Source organism: Zootoca vivipara, chromosome 13 (genome assembly GCF_965207765.1).
Source record: "Zootoca vivipara chromosome 13, rZooViv2.hap1.1, whole genome shotgun sequence".
Taxonomy (NCBI): Eukaryota; Metazoa; Chordata; class Lepidosauria; order Squamata; family Lacertidae; genus Zootoca; species Zootoca vivipara.
In genome coordinates, this window is record NC_142596.1 from 43,284,661 (window position 1) to 43,306,329 (window position 21,669).

At 43.6% G+C, this 21,669-nt stretch overlaps 1 protein-coding gene across 4 annotated transcripts in view; it reads right to left on the reverse strand.

The window, feature by feature from the left end:
- The window catches only part of LMTK2 (lemur tail kinase 2), a 46,484-nt gene extending 28,500 nt beyond the window's left edge, over positions 1-17,984 (reverse strand). For all 4 annotated transcript variants that reach the window (XM_088657289.1, XM_035131628.3, XM_088657290.1 and 1 more), the window contains exons 1-3: positions 17,700-17,984; positions 3,422-3,546; positions 284-428 (exon numbers count right to left, since the gene is read on the reverse strand). In XM_088657289.1, the coding sequence (XP_088513415.1) occupies positions 284-428; positions 3,422-3,546; positions 17,700-17,847 (418 nt within the window). In that variant the 5' untranslated portion in view covers positions 17,848-17,984. The remainder of the gene's footprint in view (positions 1-283; positions 429-3,421; positions 3,547-17,699) is intronic.
- Positions 17,985-21,669: the final 3,685 nt, after the last annotated feature.

Consider the following 21,669-nt stretch of genomic DNA (forward strand, 5'->3'; position numbering starts at 1 on the left):
TACATTCTGCCATGTATAGAGCATTATAGTTAAGAGACTGAACTGTGAGTTGTGCAAGTCTTTCCTTAGCCAGCAAGCCACACTCTCAGCCTCATGTGGCTAGCTGACAAGCAGTCAGAGGATAGAAACCCCCCCCCCTTTGAAATATGTACATTTTGCTTTGGCTCTGCTATCAATACTACAGCAAAGCTTCAGTAACAAGACAGAAAACCAATACTGGCCATTGACCAAGGATCAGAAACGAGTCCTGGGGTGGAGGGGATGGGGTAGGAAAATGCCTTACCTGTAGGATGCTGGAACTGTGATGGAGCTGGTAAAGAAACAGTGGGAACTGTAAGTGTGAACACTTCGGCTGGGGACTGGACAGATGGGGTGTCTTCCGCAGGTGGTGTAAAGTCTATTTCATCATCAAAATTATCTTCAAATTCCTACGGAAGTAACGAGGCCAGAATAAAAAGGTAAAGTTGCCTGATTCAGAAACTTAAACCAGCACAGTATTTATTCCATGTGCCTGATGAGACCCATGATATTGGTTGAAATAATACTTGAGTTATCACACTTAAGTTACCTGCCCCAACAACATTTTCAGCAGCAAAGTGGCAGCCCTCATTGCTGTGAAAAGGATCATTAACTCTAGGCTTGCTATACATTGGGAAAATTCCTGACATGTCCTGGTTTGTGGGTGTATAAATGGCGTCGGGGGGATTTTGCCGAATTGTCAGGGAATACCCGAATTCATGGCAAAGCAATGGGAAAAGCAGTGGAAAAAGCTCCAAAAGCTTAAAATCACTATTCCCCCCCCAAAAGCTCAACAAATTTACTTTTCGAAATATGGCAACCCTAATTAACTCCCGTGGATGTTTCACAGGTCATGGCTTTTACATATTTTAATTTAAAAGGTGAAGAAGATGAGTAACATTAAAGCAGTTTTGGGAAAAAGAAATCAAGTTGTAATCAGGTCATAAAGATGTAAAGTACAGCTCAGCATGGCATAAAAATATATTTATACCGAAGTTTATCAGAACGGAGGGCATGTTTACACATTAAGCTGTACATGGGATAACGGCCAAAAATTCTTTGAATCATAAGTTAAGATCTGTTAGTAGCATGGATGTAACACTATAACTGCAGAAGAAGCTCACACAACCTATGACCTTGCTGTGAAATTGTAAGGACAAAGCAAGAAGTAACTAAACTAACATTGTTTTCCTAATACTTTGCAATTGGTCTTGGTCTAGAAAGAGCAACTGCTGGTCTATACTCCAAGGAACCTATTTTTGACCATCCTTCAGCCATGTAAAGCAGCCCATGAGTGAATTATGAGATCATCTTGTTTTATTGAATTGCTGTTTATTGCTGCACTTTGTACCAATATAATGCACACTAAATAAATAAATAAATGAAAATTGTTAACTGAAAAAGTAATACAACTTGGAAAATATACTTGAAAAGCTTTAGTGAACACTTCGAGCTGAGCCAATCAGCAAGCTTCATTCCTCCATGGAAGCAGACACATGGAAAACTGGGAACAAATGAAAAATCCATGTGCATTTATAAAACTAAGATCCAAAAATGGAAGCAGGTGTAGTGTGATTTTTAAATTGCCTCTTAACAGAAGCAACTCTGCTATTGTTTCTCAATCGCTCAATATCTTTTTGACATTCTTGCTTTTGACTTTTAGGTGTCTCTTGAAGATCTTTTTATGCTGACAAGCATACGCAGCTCTTTAAACTTCCAATCAGCCAGCCATTTTAATGATTTTGCACTGTTTTTAATAGTGTTTTCTGTTTGTGTGTACATATACTGCAGTGTATTTTATAAGACGGCTATATATTGTAGGTAGGTAGATAACAAAAACAGAAGTCCAGAATGAGTCACACTGGGGTGTTTTTCTTTTTACGTTTTGGATCCTGCTCATGTCTTTCCTAGAAAATCCATGTCAATTTTCTGCTAAGCTTTCCACCTGTATCCCTCTTAAGAGAGAAAAAAAGTTACAGATCAGAATATTTCTTCTGTATTTCTGTGAGTCTATTACAGATTCTCTAGTATAGATTTCCTCCTACACAGGAAGTGTCAGCTTTCACTGCAGTTTAGCTACTTTAGTGTAGCTGGAAGGGAAGGAGAATACCACAGGGGTAGTTTAACATCCAAGGTAAAAAAAAACCAACCCACTAATAAAGAGATTCTTTCAAGCTCAGCATCCAAGCTCTGTTTAGCTAGGTAGCTCTGTAGAACAATATCCTGTTTGTCTCATTCTTTACATTCCAAAACCCCAAAACAATTCATACCTTGAAGTTTCCATCCTCCGGTTATGAATCTAACCTCACTGAATACTTATTTGAAATACCGTGTTTCTCAAAAAATAAGACACCATCTTATATTTATTTTTCCTCAAAAACACACACACTATGGCTTATTTTCAGGGGATGTCTTATTTTTTCCTCCTCCTCCTGCTGTGGCCGGCATTGCTGCTGCGCCTATCACTATGTCTTATTTTCCGGGTATGGCTTATATTCCTTGAATGCTTAAAAATCCTGCTATGGCTTATTTTATGACTACGTCTTAAAATAGGAGAAACAGGGTAGGCATTGTATGAAGATGTCACAAATAGTCTCACAAATATTACAGATACTATTTTCTTAATTGAATCCCCATGACTCTTGCACATTGTCGCTTATTTTATTTTTATTTTTTAAAAAACAATAACATAACTTCCTCGAAGTGGGTATTTTTCATCTATTTCAAGGCCAAATTTCCCAGCTTAGAAAGAAAGAACAAGTTACAGTGGTACCTTGAGTTACGAACGCTTCAGGTTACAAACTCCATTAACCTGGAAGAGTTACTTCGAACTTTGCCCCAGGATGAGAATGGAAATAGTGTGCTGGCGGCGCAGCGGCAGCAAGAGGCCTCATTAGCGAAAGCACGGCTCTAGTTAAGAACAGTTTCAGGTTCAGAACGGACCTCCGGAACGAATTAAGTTCATAACTAGAGGTACTACTGTACTTAAGAGATTTGGAGCACTACACATTTATGTGTGGCTTCTGTGGCCGTTTGTTACTGTCAGTCTGGCTCTCAGCACGGGCTGGCAAGACCCTTGCCTTAAAAAAAGTTTCCCCTTTTACTTGATTGCTCCAAAGCAGGCAGAAAACCCATCCCATGCATGTTCATACTTAAGTGCTCTGAAAGTATGTTAAGTGCAAGAAGGCAAGTCATCAAACAGAATAAGTTACTCAGGAATCAGTTCCAACTGCACAGCAACAGTAGGTCAATTAAGCAGACTTGAGAGCTACTTGTGACACCTCAAAGTTCATTGATTTTTACTGACCACAGTAATGTTTGGCATTGCACAGTACAATTATATATGTCTGTGTTATCAGATTCCAGTACTAAAGGGATACAAATAATTATCTCCTGTACTCACCTTGAAGTTTATCTCTTGATCTTTACAACAGGATACACAGTTCACAAGCAGAAGTACCAAGCCTACAAGGCTGCAGGCAGAAATAATCACCAACGAGAAGGGAACTTCAGTCGCTGCTGCTTCCCCTAGAAAACAAAGGGTTGAAATAAGCATGGTGTCATATATTGGAACACAAACATGTTAACTATAGAAGGGAGAAATTTCAGAACAGCTATATACTTCTGCAGTAAGGCTGATAAGATTTGTGATGTACGAGGAGTTATACTTTTCTGGTTTTATGGATATTGATTTTATGGCTATTTCTAGACTTAGGGGCTCCAAAAATAGGTATTCTCTCTCTCTTTGCCTTTACCTTTTCACAAAACTATCATGCATTCTCAGGATTTTAAACACTGTTGAAACATCTATCATTTAGAAAGCTTGAACTAATTTTTTTAAAAAAAAATCAAATACTTCCCCATAGCACTTCGATAGTCTCAAGTAAACTATGCTAATTTCATTGGAATGTGCTGGTTCTGCAATACTGGCAGTGTATTTTAACATGTTTCACCTTCAGCTATCATATGGGATTACCCAGTTGTCAACAAGTCAAAATTAAATAGAAAAGGCCCTGTATTGGCAAAACAAGTCTACCATGTATTAAGATAGCATTACATAAGAGATAACATGCACATACAATCCACAGCCATACGAGTTGTCATTGAATGTAGACATCAAATATGCAGACTTCCATATTTTCTGGGTATAAATACACGTTAAACATTCACTCACATCTTTTCCTCTCGTGGAGGAAGCTAACCTGCTATTAAAGCTCTTATCGAATAATTGATGAAGGTAGTGCAATTAAAGCTTGAATACCTCCTGTATCAAATAAAGTTCAGAAGGTACAGTATATTCTGGCGTATAAGACGACTGGGCGTATAAGACGACCTCCAACTTTTCCAGTTAAAATATAGAGTTTGGGATACACTCACTGTATAAGAAATACGACCCGGCGTATAAGACGACCCCTGACTTTTGAGAAGATTTTCCTGGGTTAAAAAGTAGTCTTATATGCAGGAATATACTGTACATACAAAGATAAAAGATTATCATTGGTCTTCAGCCAAGGAAGGGTCCCACAGTGGCTTACAAATCTCAGTAACAAGACGTCCCTGCCCTCAGGTTCACAATCTAAAAGCCAAGGCACTAACACTTAATTAACCAATATAGTAAAGATACTTCAACAAGATAGAAAGGCAACCACCAAGTCTTCATTTCAAATTATAAAATGAGTCTGAACTTGTTTTATCACATTTGACATGGGAACCAATAGCAAGTATTGGTTCCCATGTAGGAATAACTTCCTTCATGGCACGGTATAAATATATCAGAAATATTTTTTGATGAAAGACACTCTGGAATAAACTATTCCTACCTTTACTTCCATTTATCTAACACTTCAACATATTCTTAGAAAGATCCTGCAACTGCTCTAAATTTCAAGTTGCAACAAGGTCTGAGCAACTAGTTTTTTGAGGAAGTTGGTACATATTGCTGCAGCTTTTAGTGGAAGGGGGAGAGACAACTGGAACTGTTTTTAACATAAGATCAGTTCAACTATGAGAAGAGTCACATTAACTTACAATCAGCATTTTTCAGAGACAAAGCCCCTGAGATTTTGTTGATCAGTAAAATATGGGAAGTGAGATGACAGAGTTTCCATTCTAAGAGCAACCAGTCAACCCTAAAGGATCCAAGAGTAAATCTATCTTTAAACCTCATTTCACCTGAAGGCATTCTTGCCTGCAGAAACTACATGGAAACATGCTTACATAAGTATGTATCATATTTTAATAGAAAGCCACCCTGAAGCATGGACAGGTTATGAATTTAAAGCAACATGTGCATGAACATGTCTAAACCTGCATATGTAAAATGCTAACAGAGAAGGTACTAAGAAAACAGAGGTAGGCCAAGAGAACATTGACACCACATAGAAAAATGCCAATATTTATGAATGACTCTTAAAGAGATGTGCATCAAAAACCAAGCTCCTGAAATAAAGTATTGTTGAAGAACTTGTGATGCATTCCACAATGCAGGGATAAGGAACTTGTGAACCCCTAGAAGTTGTTGGACCACAAATACCACCAGCTGTGGGTAGTGTGGTGAATAGCCAGGGAAGATGGGAGTCCTCCATTCCTGTCTTAAGTGTATTCAGCAACAGGATCTCATATTTTCAAATATTTCAAAACACTCTTTCAACACTCTTCGGTACCTCCTATAGCAAAGGTTGTTCAACTGTCATCTATTTTACTTTATATTAAACAAGAAAACGAATCTACTCAGGACAAAAAGTAGAGCAGTTACAAGAATATTTGAATGCACACACAAACCCCCAGAGACTCTGAAGATGCACGCTATCTTTCCATACAGAAAAAGGCTATTCAATGCTGGAAGATATGGAAAGCTCTCTTGGAGTAAGAAAGATAGTGTGCAGGGATGAACAGACTAGATGAACAGTCCATGAATAAAGTTGCCACCCTAGCAAGTATGTCCCAGTATTTTCAAAAATAACATCATCTACTGCAAATAGAGGTGAGTACATGCTGTACTGTTTTTACAGTCTGAACTCCAACTGCTTGATTCACCTAAAACACACAAAAAGTAGGTTTAACCTAACAAACAGGCTTGTCAACAAAGTCAGGTGGCTCAACAGCATCAGATAATAATAATAATAATAATAATAATAATAATAATAATAATAATAATAATTTATACCCCGTCCATCTGGCTGAGTCTCCCCAGCCACTCTGGGCGGCTCCCAATCGAATATCAAAACAATACATCATTAAATATTAAAAGCTTCCCTAAACAGGGCTGCCTTCAGATGTCTTTTAAAACTAAGATAGCTGCTTATTTCCTTGACATCTGATGGAAGGGCATTCCACAGGGCGGGTGCTGCTACCGAGAAGGCCCTCTGTCTGGTTCCCTGTAACCTCAATTCTCGCAATGAGGGAACCGCCAGAAGGCCCTTGGCGCTGGATCTCAGTGTCCGGGCTGAACGTGGGGGCAGAGATGCTCCTTCAGGTATACAGGACTGAGGCCGTTCAGGGCTTTAAAGGTCAACACCACTTTGAATTGTGCTTGGAAACGTACTGGGAGCCAGTGTAGATCTCTCAGGACCGGTGTTATGTGCTACCACTGTACTAAAGTAATATCAAAATTACTTAATGAGTTTTACAGTTGACTAGTTTTGAGCTTCACAGTCCCAAGCTGTCTGGGACCAGGATATTTCAAGAACTGTCAACTCTCGTGTAAACCTGCCAGTTACTAAGATCAAAGGTCCAACTGAGTTACTGCCCCTTTTGAGAGGTGATGGGTGCCTACCTGGGATAGGACCTTCTCAGTGGTGGTCCCTCAGCTATTCACTACCAGTTCCCCTGATGTTCTTTGGGCACAAAAGAACGTCTTGTTTTCCTGGGATTTGAAGGGTTTTTAGAATGACTTTTTGTTGCTTTCAGTAAGGCTACTATACTAATAGACCAACACAGCTTCCTACAACTCTTGGATGGCATCAGCCTCATGTGAGTAAGCATCCACTTGCATGAGTCTTCCTCATTCTCTTCTCATCCCTTCTCCAATCCCCCACAGAAGATTTTGGGTGTGCAGAGCAGGGCAGACACCACTGGATATCTCCCTTTGATGTTTAATATCTAACTGCTCAAATGCCAATAAATATTTCTGGAAAACATGAGGCACCTAGGTAACACAGAGTACCATGGGCATCTCACTATCACCCCCTGGTCTCAGTGTCTTCTTCATTAGACATTAAATTTAGGTCTACGTATTTCTATTGAAAATATGTGATGTATTTCTTCCCCATCATTGGTAATGACTGGGACACGTTAAATAGTTAAAATTAAAAATGGAAAAAGGGAAGATAATTAAAGGCAACAGTTCCAAAATGAGCAGGGCATTATAATTTTCTTAAGTCAGTAAGAGAGACTTCAGGATAATTGTGAGTTAATGAGGGCAGACATGAATATGAAGTTTTAATTTAAATCTAAGGAGTTGTATCCAGCTAAAATTTACTCTGAGTAGAATCACTGAAATTACTACATCCAAGTTAGTAATAATGCACATTAATTTCAATTAGTGCCACTTAGAGTAGATGTTGGATAGAACCCAGGGTCTGTATTTTAACACAAGAGGCTTGTCAACAGGCACTTGTGAACAGAAAACGAAGTGAAGAGGCACCAGGATCTTTGCCAAACTGTGCATGCTTTCTCTCACACGCCACCATCCTGTCACAGTAGTCAAACATTTCTATACATTGACAAGCAGGAATAAAAACTGAATGTGGGCTACTGACATTTCTGGATTTACTTGCAAGTGCAGATTACAACCAAATCTACTAATTTACTTACTAATATAGATTCATTCGAAAATGGTTCTACAATGAGGAGTTACATGCACTAATAGAGTATTATACCAGACAAGAAGAGTGTAGCACAGTCCAGGTACACAGAGGTTGCCAGCTCAATGTGACAGAGCAATCCTATGAATGTTTAGTCAGAAGTACCCTGTTTCTCATATTTTAAGACATACCCATAAAATAAGCCGTAGCAGGATTTTTAAGCTCTCAAGGAATATAAGCCATACCCCAAAAATAAGACATAGTGATAGGCGCAGCAGCAATGCCGGCCGCGGCAGGAGGAGGAGGAAAAAAATAAGACATCCCTTGAAAATAAGCCATAGTGTGTTTTTTTGAGGAAAAAATAAATATAAGACATGTCTTATAATATGAGAAACACGGTAAGCCACATGCTCACTGAGGTTTACGCCATCATAAATGTGTTTATGATTCCAGCCTGAGTCAACCATTTTACTGGATTTAATAAACCAATTACATCACACAGTTGGGCCTAACACCACCTTGTCAGAAACCTGCTGTGAAGCTAATGCAAAGCACAGACTAATTCAATATGCATTGGCAATTAGGCCAACTCTCTGGCTGAATGTAGGTATCACACCAGGCCACTGCTTCTGTTACACATAATTTAGAAGCCCAACCATGGGTTGAGTGTCCAAACATACGACAAGAAAATTATGGTTCCAATCTGTCATGTCCACTTTATTCTGCATCATCTGAGCAGCACTCAGGTTTCTAAAATCATTCCCACCTGAACGGTGCTGCAGCCTCCAAAAGCAGCCAATAGCTCTTTTGTCACACCAAGCAATGATTAACATACAACAGGGTTTACAACATACAGTGGGACCTCAATTTACGAGCTCCTCGACATTCGACGTTTTCGACTTACGAGCAAAAAAAGTGGCCATGCGCTTACGATTTTTTCGACATCTGAACGGAAAACCCGATCGCGGCTAGATGCAGTTTCCTTGACTTATGAGTTTTTAGATGCGGTTTCCTCGACTTACTAATTTTTCCGTTTCCAATGCATTCCTATGGGAAACCGCTTTTCCTATGGGAAACTCGACTTAGGAAGGTTATCGACCTACGAGTGTGCATTCGGAATGGATTAAATTCCTAAATCGAGGTCCCACTGTACTTTGAACCATGGTTTACAAGCCTGCCTTGACAATTCAGATCAAATTATGAGCCAATCCTTAAGCACAGCTTAGTGTAGTATCTGAACTTGAGTTCAAGAGCTTCTGCATTGGCACTAACTTCAGCTTCCAAATGACTATCCAGCTGGCGATGTCTATAAAGAAGCAAATTCAAAGCAGCACATGCAGGAACTTTTACTTGAAATAGCGCTGTGCTTTGGAGACAACCAAGTCACTTCATTATTATATACACAGTTAATATAAACACTGTAATATCTTCAGGGGTAGTTAATAATTTAGGTAACAAAAGTACCGTATTTTTCTGTCTATAAGACACCCCCATGTATAAGATGCCTCCTATTTTGGGGGGACTCAGGTTTATGAAAATGGGGAGGGGGGAAATGGCCCAGAGTATAAGACGCCCTCTAATTTTTGACATTATTTTTAAGGGGAAAAACCTAGTCTTATACATGGAAAAATGCAGTACAGTACTTTAAAATCTTTAACCACAAGCAGCCACAACAGCAGCTATGAAAGCCACAGAAGAGTTGAAGCTCATTTTCACTTCTGTTTTCCCAATTCCTGTGAACAGAACATGAGGATCAGAAGAAGCAGGTCAATCCCACCCCCACCCCATATACTGAACCTTTAAAAAATATTTCAGCAACAGCACAATCAAGGACAGAATGGAGCAGGGAGCAATACAGGTAAGAAGCAGAAATCTGACCTGCGAAATAGCTAGAAAAATGCAGAGCTGTAACATAGCAGGCAAGCCTTCAATACTGTAACTTGCAAAAATGTAAGTTACCAGGCAAAAGGAATGGCTTGCACCTCCCACAGGTCCTATAAATCAACCCATATATCCCGCACTCATATTGACTTTCCCCCTTTAAATTCTATACAAATCCAGATACTAACTCATGCAACTTAAACAGATTTATGCAAAATGGCATATAACTTACTCCTAGTTTTGTGGCACAGAGTATGCCCAGCCTTGACTACACTGAACACTAGACCAACTTAAAAGCCCTTGAAATGGTCACAAGGATTTGGGGAGATGCTAGCCCCTGCCAGAGCAACTGCTTGCCTTGCTGAACAGACCGCTTTGCAGAGAATAGAAAAGCAATTTGCCAAGCCAGACACCCCCATTAAGGTGTTAATTTGATTTGTAATATGCCCTATCACCCAGGCTTGGAGTTAATTTCTTTTTTAAGCATCCACAAAACTACATTTATTGAAACATGACTCTCATGCTACCCTATTCCCAATTTATAGAACATGCTCAGAGTTTTGTTTCCCTGCATTATCAGGTTGATGCAGAGCTGGTAAACCAAAGAAGTATTCTGCATTAACAGCAAGGTAACAATGCACCTCTTACACCTACAGATACAAATACCTTCACACTGTTCATAAAGAACAAAATGAACTCTTTAAATACAGAAGTGGGAAGATTAAAGGTTACTTCAATTTCCACAACAAGTTTTCAGCATGACCGTTTGGTAAAAGCAGAACATCTGGAGAGATGTGTACATGGAATCATACTGGGAAATTACAGGCAACCATGGTTCCCTAGCACATTGCCACCCATGTTTATAAATGCATATGGTTCTCTTAACATTGCAATAATCGCCAAGCAATGCACAGCAGTTCTTTACGGAAGCGGAAATAAAGCAACTCCACTGCAGCAGTACATTGTACACACTTGACTTTGTGCAACGGAAAATAAATTTATTGTTGGCTTGGAGGCAGGAGAAGGGGCTTCAAATCGGTTTTCACTATGCTTCTCAGGGAAATGTTAAATCCTTTGTAATTGTAAACTAAAAAGACCTGCATAGATGACAGAATGCGGCGGATTTTCAAAATTATACTTTGCATGTGAACATTTTCAGCAAAAGGAAAATTAAGTGATTATGTTAGTGCCACACATACCCAAGAGTCAGCTTTCAATAAACATGGATGAATAATAATAATAAAATTTTATTTATACCTCCCCAGCCAAAACCGGGCTCAGAGCGGCAAACATCAAATACTGTATATAACATATTAACATAAAATCAGGCAATCAATTAAAATACATCCTAAAATCAAATCAGAATCAAAGTGAAATCCAATCAGATGGCAACCCACAGATTAGGGTTAGGAACCTTAAATGCTCACCGGCCTAACTGTTTGTACTGATCTTATATAAACCCATGAGAAAAAGTGGGGGGGGGGCACTTTCATACAAGTTCTAATAAGGAGAGGGAGTCAGTCAGACTTGACCCTGACCAAAGGCCTGGCGGAAAGCTCCGTCTTGCAGGCCCTGTGGAAAGATGTCAGATCCTGCAGGGCCCTGGTGTCTTGTGGCAGAGCATTCCACCAGGTCGGGGCCACAGACGAAGAGGCCTTGGCTCTGGTCGAGGCCAGTCTAATCTCCTTGAGGCTTGGGACCTCCAAGATGTTATTATTTGCAGACCGTAAGGTCCTCCGTGGGGTATACCAGGAGAGGCAGTCCCGTAGGTATGATGAAGTATTTTGTTTGTTTACTGAGTGGGGAGCAATTAATGCCCCAAAACATAAGATAGCTCTAATAGTTACCCTAGCAGCTATATAGACTAGAAGTACGGTAGCAGAAACATGTCTTCTGCTCACATGCTCCCCGTTCCCTTATTTCATGTACAGTGGTACCTCGACTTACGAACGACTCGACAACCGAATTTTTCAACTTACGAATGGGGGTAATGGCCGCGCGCTTACGAATGTCTCGACATCCGGAAAAAAACCGCGGCGGTTTTAGATAGGGATTTTTCGACTTACGAATTTTTAGATAGGGTTGCTTCAACTTACGAATTTTTCCATTTTCAATGCATTCCTATGGGAAATCGCGTTTCCAATGGCGTTTTTCGACTTACGAATTTTTCGACTTATGGAGGTGCCTTCGGAACGGATTAAATTCGTAAGTCGAGGCACCACTGTACTATGGAAGGAGACTCTAATCTCCTGCCTTTGAACTTACCACAATTACCCAGGATGTCCAAATGCAGGAAATGGTAGCTTGTGTACACTGTAAACTTTTCACCACAGTGTGAGACCAAGCCAGGGTCTGAAACTAAGGACTGATCCTGACTTGTTTCACTAAGCTTAGTTTAAGTAAGTCACAGTTACCCAGGGTTTTGACATCTCAGAAAATTGTGACTAGTTCAGAAGCAGCACACAAAAGACAAGGAGGTGCAAGTGTGTGGGTCCAAGGTTCACATAGGCTTGCCTAAGTTGAAGGAAATCCTGGTTTCTTAGAACTGGGCTTCAATGTTACCAATGACAGTCACAGAAAAACTTGAGCTGTGGATACACCTAATCTTAAAGCTGTACATGAACTATAGACAGGCACTAAGGGTGCTCTCCTAATTAATCAACACCTGTATGTCATGACTGAACATGTGGGACCCTCAGTAGCTATGTAACAAATGTGGTAGTTCCTTTCTAATTCAAGCTTGAATATTTTCCAGCAACACTGCAAAGACAGGGGTGGGGAATCCAGCAGCCCTCCAGATGCTGTTGGACCACAACTCTCAGCAGCACCAGTCAGCATGGCCATTGGGTAGGTCTGATGAGAGGTGTTGTCCAGCAGGACTTAAGAGGGCCAGAGGCTCCCGACCCCTGATACAGTATAAGACTTACCCTGCTTGGACTGGCTTTTAATAGCCACAGCCAAGTCATTTTAACTAGGTTCTAATATTTCATATTGTAAATAGAATACAGTACTTTAATGTCTTCATGCTTTTGGTTTTAAAGCTTATTGTTGGAATGGGGAGATATAATTCAAATTGGCAGAAGTCTTCAAAAAGAAAACCTGAGCGCCAGTTATGAGCCATTAAGCCTATGCTGTAGCATGAGGTATATGTACACAGGAGAAAAATACTACGCTTAAAGGATGCAATCCAATAGAAGTGGCAGAGAAGATATGCAAAAGAACTGCAGCAGCAGAGAGGAACAAAAGATTATACTAACAGTAAGCAGGAAAGGACTCTGCAACGTACAATGTGTGCCAGGCCCAAGATTAAAGTCACGGTAAGGAAAGAATACTACTGCATGCCTCTCAAACTCAGCAGGTTACAGCAGTTATGTATGACTAAAATCTGGGAAGGAGCCATCCAAATCATCAAGGCCTGTAACACAGAGATTAGGGATAACATTTATTTTAGCATGACATGAACGTGATGTTTGAGAGACCATGAACATATGATCAGCACACATGATGCTGTTCCTTAGACAACAGAGCAACTCTGAGTGCATAAGTGAGTTCAGCTGAGAAAGTAATACCTGGGAAAGAAATAATGATGATTACTGCTTCTGGACATATATTCTCTTTCTTACAAAACACAGCATCCTACCGGCTGAAGTTTACAATACTTTGTGTCCAGCCACACCACATTCCCATTTTGCCAACGTAGTGCTCTCCAGGTATCACTGACCATTCTGTCTGGTGCTTGAAGGGAGCTGGGGTCCAACAACACTGGGAGAGCACCATGTTAGCTACCTCCACTGTAAAAGAAGCCTCTGCTCAGCTATTCCATTGATTCTTCCTCTATGTAATCATACCAGAGAAGGGATGTACTTCAGTGGTAGAGCACATGCTTTGCATGCGAAGCATAATTGGTTAGAACATGATTCTGATAATTCCAAGGTTGCAGGTTCGATTCCCGTATGGGACAGCTGCATGTTCCTGCATTGCAAGGATGATCCTCAGGGTCCCTCCCAACTCTACAATTCTATGATTCTATGAGTTCCAGGTTAGATTCCTGACATCTCAAGGTACGACAGGTAAAGACTGGAGATCCACACCAGTCAATTAACAATATAGAGCTAGGTGGACAAAGGTCTGACTATATACAGGACAACTTTTTTCGCTCTTAGCACTTCCATGATGGGATTCAAACCTGCCTAGAAGTCTTACATTTGATTTGAAGGCTCTGCTCCTAATTCAGATAACGTTTGCTGTGCTTTTTCGGTAAAGCATTCTGCACAAGCTTAGTTGCAGTACTGCTACTTCACCTATTCCTTCCTTCCTTTTATTTCCACAGTTCTTCACAGCAATTCTAACACCTGTGCTCTCCATAACTACAACCTCCTGGGAACACTCTCAGGATCATTACCCCTTAATAAAACATGGGGGAGTCCCACGCCCAACACATTTTTTAAAAAAAGTATTTCCTACAGTGCAAACACCCTCCCCCCATAGCTGCCAAGTTTTCCCTTTTCTCACGAGGAAGCCTATTCAGCATAATGGAAAATCCCTTTAAAAAAGGGATAACTTGGCAGCTATGCCTCCCCCCCACCAGTTCGTTTTAATGCAGCTCTTTTCATTTCTATTCCACACTACAGCATATATATGCACACACAGAAGGCTCAAAGGTGATTTTCTGTGTCATGTGAAAGTGCCCTTTGACCACCTGGTAGCAGAATGGACTTTCTCTTAGCATTTGGAATTGAGAATGCCGTTCACTTCAGTGACTGCAAGCACTATTTCTAGCGGACCAGATGAAGAGGACGACAAGGCTTCTCTGCCTATAATAGTGGCATACAAGAGGGAAGTTCAAGAGGTACAGCTTTACATACAACAAGCTGAACCAGCTGAGGAAACTGCCATACAGAAGTACAGTAAAAGCTATACCTGCTTAAAACCCTCAATTAAATAAAGGGTCTGGAGCATTGTTCTCCCTCACATCTGATCACCATAGCACCGAACCAGAAGAGAGGCAATTCTTACAGCTTAAATTACTCAAGTGTGACACAGTTAGCATTCGTAAACCAGCAGCTCAGTTCAATGCATGTATACTTGGAAGTAAGGCCCACTGTGTTAAATAGGGCTTACTCCCACTTCCCAATTATGTTTGCATAGAACTGTAGCTTTATTGTAGGCAGTGGTGGTTGGTGTCATTGGGACCTGTAGCACAGAAGGCAGGGAGCCCAAATAGTAGGTGGGGCTAAAACCCATGACAGGCAGAGCCAACTAATGCTACTTTTGTCCCCCGCCTCTTTTTTGAGTTCTACAAGGGAACACTGAAACTAAGGAGGATGACGTCAGTAAAAGCCCCTCTGTGTAAGTAAGAAGGCAGGCAGGTGGGGGCTGGCTGACAGTAAACTGGGGTTGGTGGGGCAGTGCCCAATTTTCCCTAAAAGACCAGTCTCCACAGAATTAAGGGGGAAATTGTTATAAGGAAATTATACTTTAAAACTGAAATAAATTTCTCAGGCAACAAACAAGTAGCAGCTCAGCTTTGTCAGTTTCAAGGTAACTGCACTTCCTGTTTCCTTGTGGACACAAGAGGCTCCAAGTGAAAGCTCTGCCACTGTGCTTCATGTTTCCCTTCACTCTTGCTTACACACAAACCCCTGAAACACATCAGGGTGCTGCTAATCTCAAACTGATAGATACTCCTCCTGTCTAGCAGAGTAGCTGCTGTTGACCACTTTTTTTACACAAATAAAATGTTTTGTGCCTGTGTGGCATTCTTACTCCATAAACTTCATTCCAATAACCTCGATGTAAGCGTGGAATGACTTTTGCTGGAAGCAACAACAACAACAACAAAGATCCAATAGCTTAGGAAAAACTGTAGAGGAAATGCCATACATACTGGCAGAAATGTATATTTAATTTCAACTGTGTTTCAGACCAATAATAATGTCCAAGATATACAGATATAGACATGACAGAAGATTACTCCATCAAAAGGGCAAAACAGATCCAACTGCCTTATCTGTAAAGCAGTTCTTCCCCTTGGAGAGACTGGCATTTGAAACACCTCTGGAAATTACTCCTTTACAATGTGTAATTTCCTTGAAGAATATATATCCATGAGATGTGGCAATGGCCAGTGGCTTCTCTGGAGGGTGGCTTTAAAATTGGCTTTTGAAAGATTAGATAAATTCATGAAGGATAGGACTATCAGCAGGTTCAGGCAATATGGCACTAAAGGACAGTTGCAGGGAACAAACAGTAAGGGAGGGATTGTGTCTTTATGCCCACCTTGTGGGATTTATTTGAAGGATTAAAAGGACCCATGGTCTAAGCCATCATATCTCAGCTTCAACTACACTATTAGACACATTATGTATACAGTCAGAACAAGCACAGGGAAATTTTGCCCAACAAGAGAGAAATCCTTATGTTCTGTATATGAAAAAGGAAATTGATTCTGATCATCTATGAATACTGGCGGTCACATATATGGGAATCTCTTACATACATGATGGGCAAAGAGCCTTATTGCATCTGTAAAAGATTTATTGCAGCAGTTTTCATGAACTTTCACTCCAAAGGCATGGTTGTCTGTTATTCATATACCAAACACAAAGGTACAAGAGAAAATGTAAACGAGGCCATACAACCATTAAATGCAAGAGGCATATTAGGTCTGTGAAACTTCTACACAAGAGCTAAGTTTGCATATGAAATAAGAACAGTGGTCATTCTTAACAGTAACAGCTGACAACATAGCCTTCCTTTTACCTCATTTTTCTTTATGCCTGTGTGCAATTGCAACTGTGAGAGATACAGAAGTGTGTACAGAGACAGCATTTCCAACATTCATCTCTCTCCCTCTGTTTCCCTATTGCGAAGCAGGGACTTATGTCTATCATCTATGTATAAACGATGATATTGAGGTATAATAATAATGTTATATGGTACAATATCATGAGGTATAAACAATAATGACATACACAGTGCCATTATGAGTGTTGGACTAGGCCTGAAAAGACACATGTTCACATTTCCATTCAGTCACAGCAGTCACTGCCAGTGCTACCAAGGCAAGATTGGGGGCAGAAGTGAACAGAAGGGCCCCTCAACCCAAGAGGAGTAGCTTACCTTATTCTGAAGTGACTGAAGTAATGCAATACCATCTAAAGAGGGACACACACCCCTTCCCAATAGGGCCATCAGCTCCATTGTTTAAAACTGCCTAACTGTCTCAGGTAACCTTGGACCAGCCTAGCCTATCTCAGAAGGTCCTTGTTAAGATAAAACTGAGGAGGAAAGAGAGGACGACCGTGCCTGCCGCCCTGAGCTCCTTAATGGCAGGGGAAAGGAGATAAATACTTTATATAAAACACACACACACACACACAGCTACAAGGCCTCCAGGCCACCAAAAAGGAAATAAAAATTTGCCACTAACAATTCAATTAGCATTTAAAGTGCCACCAGGCACCCCCACCCCATCACATCCACTATCACCTGGGTTTCATCTTATGATATCAGTTTTAACACAGTGAGAGCTGGAGCCAGATTCAGCTGGACTTAAAGGCTGGCATAGCCCCATTGTTTTCAGTGGGGCAGCAGCTTAACAGCTGAATCCCCACTGATGTCAGTGGGTCTACCCTAAATATGAGTGACGTGGGGGGGGGTAGGCAACCCAGAGGCTGCCTCCCTGTCTCTCCACCCCCTTACCTTTCCTATGTTCCTTCTTGCCTTCAGCAGCTCAAGCCCCACGGCCAGCAATTGGCCTACTTTAAATATGAGGGGTGTCTGGGCCCAACCCTAGAGGTTGCCCCTTTCCCCACACTCAACCCTCCGCTGAACTGAAGGCTTAAGTAACGTCAGTGGGTCTACCCCAAACATGGGCCCAATCCAGAGAGGTCGCCTGTCTGGCTTCCTATGCTTCTCTCCTGGCCTGCCATTGGGTCTGCACCTTGAACAGGATCCGACCCCCTCGCCCGCTTCCCGGGGTCTCTCTCTCACCTGCACCTGCTTGCGGGAGAGGAGCCGCCTCGCCGCCTCCCAGCAACGCCGACAGGAAGCCGAAGAAGAGGAGGCCGAGCCAGGGGGGCAGAGGCCGGCCCAGCCGCCCGCTGGCCCCCCGGAACCGCCGCCGGCGCCTGCCCCGCATCGCGCCCTCAGCGCCGCCCGCCGCCAGGCCTGCCGGCGCCCTCCGCGTCTCCCCTCAGCCCTCGCGGCAAGGCCGTCCCCGGCATCGGTTCCCGCCGAAACAGCGATAAAGAAGCGGAAGCAGCTGGAGGAGGAGGAGGAGGAGGGTGGGAGCGGGGGTGAAATATTCCCGCTCGCCTCACGCAGCCCAGACGTCCGCACCGGCGACAGCAGCAGCGACAGCGCCTCTCGCCGCCGCCATCTTCCGGGCTACCTGAGAGGGCGGGGCGGGGCGCGGGAGGAGATTGGCACGCCTCTGCGCCAACCGGCGCCAGGTCCGCTCCCGAGGAGGAGAAGGAGGCGGCGATGACGGGTTCGGCTGGAGCCGGCTCGATGGGCAAAGCCGGGGCTTGGCCAATCGGATTCGCAGGAGTCAAAGGGCGGGCTTGGTCCGGAATTGGCAGGCGGAACGACCAATGAAGCCTCTCCGTTACATTTACAGTATCTTAAAAAAAAAAAAAGATCGGCGAAGGTGTGCTGCACCGTGTGTTACCGTATATGCCGAGGAATTTAGTTCCGCGATTGGCAGCCAGTTCCGCCAATCGTGGCGACTGCAGGGATGGGGTGCGTCTTGAGAGAGGAGATGCAGCTTCTACAGCGGTGCGTGATTTGCTTAAAAAAAAAGGTTGCTGCAGTTCGGGCACGTTTAAGAAGCCGCATCCTTTGACAGGCAATATTTTTATTTTTACAATATTTACACCCCACCTTTCTTCCAGCATGACGCCCAAGGTGGTGTATGCAAATTTGTGGTTTCCAGGTGGTCACCCAACCAGGTACTGATAAAAGATCTGCTGCCCCTGTGGATCCTGCCGCCTGAAGCGGTTGTCTCGCCTTGCCTCACGGGCCGGCCTGCCCCACTGATGAGACCCTCACCTGCTTATCTTTGTGAGAGTCAGATTGCTCTTCCCAAATACAGGGTTCAAATTTGGAGATAGTCCTGGCCCCAAGGCTGTGTTCTCTCTTCAAAAATCTCCAGCCCTATAAGCTGACAGTAAAACCATCATTGTTAAATATCATCTGGATCATAGCTGCCAAGTTTTCCCTTTTCTCGCAAGGAAGCCTATTCAGCATAAGGGAAAATCCCTTAAAAAAAGGGATAACTTGGCAGCTATGATCTGGATTGGTCTGCACTTCTTAGATCTCTTCCACCAAAGGTTTACTGAATATTGAATCAACTGAAGGTGTGATTGATAATGACGTAGTAGATCCTCTAACTCGTTCCACCCAATTCTGCAACTCAGTCTTGTGACAACAACAACATGCTGGTACAAGCAGAGCAGGTTACTCAACATGACCTCCTCATTATGAATGGCCACTGCTGAGTATCTTTGTGGTTAATATTACCTTGACGTAGCAAGCGGTTTGTGGTGTACAACAGACCTGACTTTACGGGTGATGTCATGCAGTAGACAAGAGTGTGAGCTGTGAGTCAACAAGTCCCTAGTTCAAACCACACCTGACACAGTTGGAATTGTTTTGTACAGTACTTCCTCATGGCTTATAAAGTTATCATTGGCTGCTAGCCATGATGGTGATCCTCTGCCTCCATGGCTGAAGGCAGTAATGCTTTTGAATACCAGTTGCTGGAAACCACAGGAGTGGAGAGGATTTCCCACAGCAAGGGCGTACCCACCATGCGGCAAGTTAGGGCAGCTGCCCTACTCTAGAAGCAGGGCTGGTGGGCAGAGGCGGAGCACAGCCCGGCGGAGCGCGAGTTCGCCATTCCCGCCGCACCGCGCCGCACCCTCCCTCCAGCTCCCCGGCGCGCCCTCAGGCAAGGCCAAGCGCGGCGGGGAACCAGGGAGCGCGGCGCGGTGGGCGGGAACGCCGAACTCGCGCTCCGCTGGGCTGGGCTCCGCCTCCGCCCACCAGCCCTGCTGCTAGGGAGGGGCACAGCCCGGCAGAGCGCGAGTTCGCCGTTCCCGCCCGCCGCGCTGCGCCCTCCCTCCAGCTCCCCGTCGCGCCCTCTGGCAAGGCCAAGCGCGGCGGGGAACCAGAGAGCGCGGCGCGGCGGGTGGGAACGCTGAACTCGCGCTCCGCTGGGCTGGGCTCCGCCTCCGCCCACCAGCCCTGCTGCTAGGGAGGGGCACAGCCCGGCGGAGCGCGAGTTCGCTGTTCCCGCCCACTTTGTGGCCCCTCCCCTTCCGTGCCTTGGCCCCTCCCCTTGCCCCCCCCTAGTTTTGATCCTGGGTACGCCCATGTCCCACAGGCATGTGGTTGGGGACTTTGAGAACAGGATGCTGGACTAGATGAGCCAATGGCCTGATCCAGCAGGCTCTTCTAATGTGCACTCACATCTCTTTCCTCAGGTCCAGCCATTACCAACAGGCCCCATTCCCACCTTTCCCGTGGTTCTTCCTCTTCGTGCTCACAACCTGTTCTCTCATTAGTTAGGTAGGAAACACCACTACATCAGCCTCCCCCAACCTTTGGACTAGATCAGTGGTGGCCAAACCTGGCCCTCCAGGTGGTTTGGGACTACAACTCCCATCATCCCTAGCTAACAGGACCAGTGGTGAGGGTTGATGGGAGTGGTAGTCCCAAAACAGCTGGAGGGCCAAGTTTGGCCATCACTGGACTAGATGCTTTGGATCACGACTCCCATCAACTCTAGCAAATTGACCAATGGCCAGGGATGATGGGAATCACAGTGCAACAATGTCTGGAGGCCACTAGGTCAGAAAAGGATGCATTACCTACACTTTTAACCCATGCAAAACATTATACTACCAAAGTACAAATTGAAAATGGCTGACCACCAGCAACTTATTTGACAGTTTCTATACTTTTTCATTAGCATTGTCTCCAAGCGGTGTACAAGTAACTCAAGACAACAAACCCCCAGCCCCAGAAAGCAGTTAAAACTATAAAAATCAGAATTCTGTTAATGCCTACTGAAGATGTGGGGAGGAGAAACCTTTTTAGGCTGCTGCCACAATCTCAAGGGAAAAATCACTCTGGGATAGATACTGAGTCAGATAAATATTCTAAGTAAGCATAACTGCATATAACTCAATTTGCTCTAGACCAGCCTTCCTCAACTTGGTTTTGGACTGCAACTCCCATTTGCCCCATTGGATCAGCCCAAAGGCCTACCTACTCCAGCTTCCTGTTTTCCACAGCAGCCAATCAGATGCCTACGGGAAGCCTACAAGCAGGGTCTTAAAGGACAAGAGCATTCTCCTGCTGTTGTTCCCCAGCAACTCATATTCGGAGCCAATCTTTGAGGGAACATATAGCCTCCCAGTGCTATGGGTTAAACCACAGAGCCTAGGGCTCACTGATCAGAAGGTCGGCGGTTCGGATCCCCATGACGAGGTGAGCTCCCGTTGCTTGGTCCCAGCTCCTGCCAACCTAGCAGTTTGAAAGCACGTCAAAGTGCAAGTAGATAAATAGGTACCGCTACAGTGGGAAGGTAAACGGCGTTTCTGTGTGCTGTTCTGGTTCACCAGAAGCGGCTTAGTCATGCTGCCACATGACCTGGGAGCTGTACGCCGGCTCCCTCGGCCAATAATGCGAGATGAGCGCCACAACCCCAGAGTCGGTCGCCACTGGACCTAATGGTGAGGGATCCCTTTACCTTTACCTTTACAGCCTCTCAGTAGCCACTGATGAACTTACACTCCATGAATTTGTAGTAGATGTTATAGTGATTTGGAGAGCTAGTGTGGTGAAGTGGTTGGAGTGTTGGACTACGACCTGGGATACCAGGGTTCAAATACCTGCTCATCCATGAAAAGTGTTGGGTGACCTTGGGCCAGTCACAGTCTCTCTCATGATATCT